Here is a 6,000-nt window from a genome sequence, read left to right as displayed (position 1 = left end):
CTGCATCTGGAGGCTAAAGGAGACAAGTGAACCCGTGAGGGGGGAAGTGGAGTTTCACACCGGAGGAAGGAAAGAAAAAGAAAAGGGGGAACAAAAAAGAGCTCAAAACCGCACAAAATCAGGGGAGGGCGGTGGATGAAGTGTTTTAGTTAATCGAATTTGAGACAAGAGACGAAACTTCAGAAGAAAGGAACCCAAAATGATAACGCCGTATTTCCTGGAAAATTTCTGGGTAGGTGTTTTTGTTATAATCCGCGGTTGTGTTCATACTCATACTGTCATACAGTCAGCTGTTCAGTTTAAGGCCTTTTCATTCTGTAAACCACTTGAGAGCCGTATTACAGCTCGGCTGCTCTTTGTATTGTTTTTCTCGGTTTAGATTACCGGTAAACCGTGAGAACAGACGCCCCGCTCACCGCGTTACTTTGGTCGGCAAATGTTGTCTTGCGACACCAGGGATTGGGCCTCTGTGAACTCGGACAAACATGAACAACCAACTGGAATCCACCTTTCTGCAAGCTCATTGGCTAACGTAGAGTGATGTAGCGCGTTAATGGTTAAATCTGGAAGCCCATTGGCTCCCGTTGCTGTTTTTCACACTGGATTTATGTTAAAGTGAGAGGAAAAGCATTTCATAGAATCTTTCCGTGATACTGATTAATGACTTATTTTTCCTGGCTGCGTTATGAATTTGAAGTTAAAACATATTGTAGATCTTTAGTGTGTCTAACTTAAGGTTAGATTAATGTTAGACACCACTGTAGATATAAATATAGACCATGATCATGAACCTCGACTGTTTACATTAAAAACCTTTCAGTATTTATGTGCTCTCTGGTGAAATGTATCATGGCCTTGTTTATTCCAGGAAAAAGCTTTGTGTTCATATATTTCTCAGATTTCGTCTTTAATGGAAATTAGATTCCTTCAACTGCTATTAACACTGATTCAGGTCACGTGTTGGTTTACAGGTTTTGTTTCTGTCTATCAGCATACAGATATGAAGGACTTTAAAGAACTGAGATTCAAATGTGTCAAAACAGGAAAAAGTGACACTTTTACAGATCACAATCTGATACGTAGTTGTGTGTCTGTCTTCCTTTTGGTAATCTGTTGTTAACCCTCTTAAATCTGTTAGAAGACAGTGGGGATTGAGATGAACACTCAGACAATGTAGACGTTTATATAAGAGCTTTGTTTTGAATAGGACAGCAGTGGTTATGGTCAGCTGTACGTTTGCTCTGCTACATTTCCCATCTCTGTCCCTCTTATACATATCTGCAAGACATTAATGCACATGTTGATCAAAGACACCCTGCTTTTGAGCTTTCAGTAGATTACCACCATCTGAGTTAATAGCAGTACCCTCTGATAGAACTTAAAAAAAAACTTGTGGAAAATAAATCATTATTAGCATATCTAGAAACACCAAAATATTTAATCAAAAAATTTTCGTGTTCACCAAAATATTTTAGCCACTCAGTAACATCAACAATGAAAACGGCCGTGTCGTTGACATTAGACAAATGCAATTGTAAAGTGCACTGTTTTGTTTTTTCGAAATTGTGCGTTAAATCCACAATGCAGCTTAGACAACCTATGAAGTCATTTTTAAGGCATGTGTACTCTGCATGTAAAAAAAAAAAAAATATATATATATATATATATATATATATATATATATATATATATATATATATATGACACATTTATATAGACGTAACTTAAGTCACACTTACAAATGTATGAATGCATTTAAAAACAACATACCAATCCAAATAGCATTAATTTTAAGGAAAGCATTACAACAACAGTTTTCTGATAATTTAAGTGGAACTTCAGTTTCAGAAAGGTGAGGCTAAGAACATCTGGAATGTAATTCAGCAGGTCTTTCTTCAGATGCCTATAAGTAGGAATATAAATTAAACAATATGACTTATTTTACTTTATTCGACTGCTGGGAAAACAAAAATATGTAAAATCTTGTGTATGGATACTGAAATCAGGTTTAATATCTTTAAACTTGTCATTTTCCGTGTTCATTTCAAAGCATATGCTGCCGGAATTTCTCATTTTGACTAGACATTAGACTAGAACAGACTTGTCAAACCATGTACATACCACAACAAATGACTGTGTTAGAGAAACCTCATTTCCTCTTCCCCACAGACGCATGCATCATACCACAAGAAATTTCCTCTCCACTCTTTGACCTCTGTTTGTCATATTCAGATGATGCTTGATCTTTTTTTTTTTTGTGTGTGTGTGAATAAACATCAGGTCAAACTAGGGCTAGGCGATATGGCTGAAAACTGTATCACGATATCAGTGTTTCATATCGGTCGATATCGATAATTATTGATATTTTTTATGACCCATTTAAAATAAGGAGCAGGAGAAAATATTACATTTAAACATTTTTATTTTAAACTTAACCTTCCTCTGATCATAATCCCCTCAGTTATTAAGACAGAAATGTCAACAACCAGGAACACTTAAATAATTAAAATGTAAACATAAGTCTAAAGTCACAATGAACACTTAACAGTTATCTCTTAACGTTTAAGGTGCAAAATGAAAGGAAATGTAAGAAATGCTTAATAAAGTGTAATAAAATAGTGCAAAGTGTTAAATATAAACAGAGAAACCTGAGAATTTAGTGCAAGTTTAGTGCTATTGCATAATTTGCAGACGACATTGGTATGACTACGGTCAGACTTATAATATCCAAAAAACACTGGCGAGCTGACTTTTCCTCTTTTACTTACAATTTCCTCGCTCGCTGTGGCTCATTTTATGCTTATCAGTTGCCGGTTATTGAAGTGGAATCCAGCAGACCAGCACGAGACAACGATATGGTGCAACCAAACATGATACTGTTACATGATTTGCTGTTAGCGTGTCACTCCCTATGTTGCTAGGTTACCAGAGAGTGCGTGCCTTTGTTAATGCAACCAAACTTGCTTCGCAACCTCTGTTTACTTCTGACGAAGAATAAAAAATATTGAACGTTTTATCGAACACATTTTTTATTGATATCGATCACGTGTCTATCGTGATACATATCGTTATCGTTCTATCGCCCAGCCCTAGGTCAAACTGATTCTTTTGCTATAGTTTGAATCAACTGTTGGTTCTGTAGCTAAAATAAGCTCTTTGAGTAAACATTGGTTATCAAAGAAATTAATTGATATTATGATATTTCATTTCAGAGATTCAATAACAAGCATAGCCTGGTATGAGCAACCTCTTTCTGCTCAATGGTAGGGTCCAAATTTGGCACCAACTTCATAAATTCATGGACCCAATCTTCCTTGTGTATACAGTCCATTCACCGGATCTGTATCTAATAGAACACCTTTGGGTGTGGATTAATAGGAGATATGAAGCATGAAATAGCACCTGCAAGGTTTGTTATGATGCAATCATACCAACAGTATCAGAATGGCACCATGGTCTGAATCAGAATGACACCGTAGTTAAAATCACATTATTCTCTCACTGCATGACTTGCTGAAATACTTGTTTCTTGAATGAGTAGGAATTCCTAATAAAGTGAAGTACTCTGAGGTGCTTTTCTGCTCATCAAAATTGTACAATGTGGTTGAGTTTCTGTAGCTTTACTGTACTTTACTGTAATGTTTAATAAATACAGTGTGAGCAGAGCATTTTTTCGTTTAATTTGCCTTTTTGTTATACTATAGAGAAAACGGTGACAGGTAAAGGAAAGCTGTGAATAAACCAGTGAAGCCACAAGTTCAGATGGGCCAGACAGGTGCCTTACATGATAGGACGTTAATTATTTTGTTCTTTCATGCACTGTGCTGTGTATAAAAATGCTAACAGGCCCAATTGACTTAAATATTGACTCAAGATGGCAAAAAAGAGAAAAGCATTTAAGCATCTGTGTAGCATGGATATAAAAAGTTTACACACCCTTACAAAATTGCAGGCATGTAAAATATAAAGGCAGAAATGTCAGACTTGTTACAACTTTAATGCAATATTCCAACAAGTAGAAATCAAGAGAAAAAATATATTTAATTATTTGTAATAAATTTACAGCATTTGGCAGATGCCCTTATCCAGAGCGGCATACAGAAGTGCTTAAGTCTCTATCATTAAATGCTAGAACTCTGGTTCACTGGGCTACAGACTTAAGATACCATGAGTCTAAATCACTATTTAAAGTTTTTTTTTTAAATACACCCAACAGGGAAGAAAGTGCTAGTTGAAGTGTTCCATGAATAAGTAGGTCTTCAACCGTTGTTTGAAAATAGCCAGTCACTCAGCTGTCCAGAAATCTATGGGATGCCAGAACAGAAAAGAGTCTTGTAGTATACTTACCTCTTACCATGAGAAATGGTGGGACCAGTCGAGCAGTGCTGGTAGCTCTGAGGGTGCGAGGTGCAGTGCGAGGAGTGATGAGGGCTTTGTGGTACGAGGGACCTGGTCCATTTTTGGCTTTCTAGGCAGCAGCATCAGTATTTTTAATCTGATGCGTGTAGCTACCGGAAGCCTCTTTTATTAAAGAAGAATACTAAATTTGCAAGACAAAATAAGAGGTCTCTTAAATATGTTTACTTTTTAGAAAAAAACGACATTTGTATTGCTGAAATTGCACACATTAATAACTGAAAACTAAAAACTAAACCTATTTAGTGCATTTAATTGCCATATTACATTCTCTGGTGGAATGATGAATTTGGCAATGTCTTCAAGCCATTTTGCAATATTTGCAGCTGTGTGTTGCTCTTCAAGGGGCATCACGTGTGTGTGGGGGTGGGGGGGCAGAGAGAGTGAGACTATGAACATGAATGGTGCTTAGGCTTTCACAGAACTTTGCTAATTTGGGGACATCATAATTAGCCAACATATTGATTTATGGTCTTAAATAGTCACTACATATAGCCACAATCAACATACATTTCTTACTTTGTATGTTACTTTGTAACTCTGAGTACAGTTTCAATCAAGGTGTTGTATGTTTTATTTATTTATTTATTTATTTATTTATTTAAAATGTTCCCAAAAATTAAATACTTCTTTTTTGTCTCTAGATTTTTGTTTGTTGGAAAGATCACAATAAAGATGTAACAAGTCTGACATTTATGTTGTTATTTCTGTTTATATTTTAAAAACCTTTTATGTAGCTTTTATGTACTATAATAAGTAGCTAAATTAAGCAAGTGTAATAGTAGTAAACTGTAAATCTGCAGTCATAAAGTTACATACAGTACTCTAGATTATTAAAATAAAAAATAAAAAAGATATTCTTTCAACAATCTAAAGCTTCTATGTAGTCTAAATGGGAGATATTGCAGATGTAGTACAAGGACTGTCAGATTTCAGTGTAAATGTAGTGGGTTGTGCTAGTGGTGGTGTAGCTCAACAGTCTGATGGCCTAAAAGAGGAAGCTATTCTACAGTCCACTTGTGTGGGATCTGATGCTACAGTCATGTCTGCCTGATGGTACCAATGTAAGAAAGCCCCTTGTCATTGCAAAGCAGCACAAAGTTGTTTTCAACTGAAATGTGTTGATGTTCATCTTTATCTTGATCAATCCTAATCCTGATTTGAGTGGTCTTTTACAGAATGACTCCATTTATTCATGGCATTATCGGTAAATATTCAGTGTCTTTCAAAGACACCAGGTTTAAAACAAATGGAACAGATATTTAACACAATTACACAGCACCACCATTACCATTGTCATAGTAACAACCTTGGTAATATCTTTAGGAAGATTAGTGCTCATCCCTCTGCTCCAGAGAATACTGGTGTTAGAACACACCAGTATCAAATATAGTGCTGGATAAATATGCATATTTAAAATCTCAATTTATTCAAACATAAATTAAATTATGTGGACATATAATGTAATAGAGTAAAGCTAAACTAGAACGCTCACACAGACCCTAATGCATCTGCATTGAAATCCGTTTAATTTGTTTGACTTGGACAACCTTGCACAACTGGGAATACCCCCACTAACAATGT

The 6,000-nt window shown here is 35.7% G+C and overlaps 1 protein-coding gene across 3 annotated transcripts in view; it reads left to right on the top strand.

Annotated features, from left to right (window-relative positions):
- The window catches only part of fcho2 (FCH and mu domain containing endocytic adaptor 2), a 50,533-nt gene continuing 44,533 nt past the window's right edge, over positions 1-6,000 (top strand). For 2 of the 3 annotated variants that reach the window (XM_060863706.1, XM_060863704.1), the window contains exon 1: positions 2-232. In XM_060863706.1, coding sequence (XP_060719689.1) covers positions 200-232 — 33 coding nt within the window. In that variant the 5' untranslated portion in view covers positions 2-199. Of the gene's footprint in view, positions 233-6,000 lie in introns of all 3 variants that reach the window. The other variant, XM_060863705.1, reaches the window with a different exon arrangement.

Source organism: Tachysurus vachellii, chromosome 26, assembly GCF_030014155.1.
Source record: "Tachysurus vachellii isolate PV-2020 chromosome 26, HZAU_Pvac_v1, whole genome shotgun sequence".
NCBI lineage: Eukaryota > Metazoa > Chordata > Actinopteri > Siluriformes > Bagridae > Tachysurus > Tachysurus vachellii.
The sequence above is the reverse complement of the archived record's forward strand: the minus strand, read 5'-3'. Positions and strand labels throughout refer to the sequence as shown.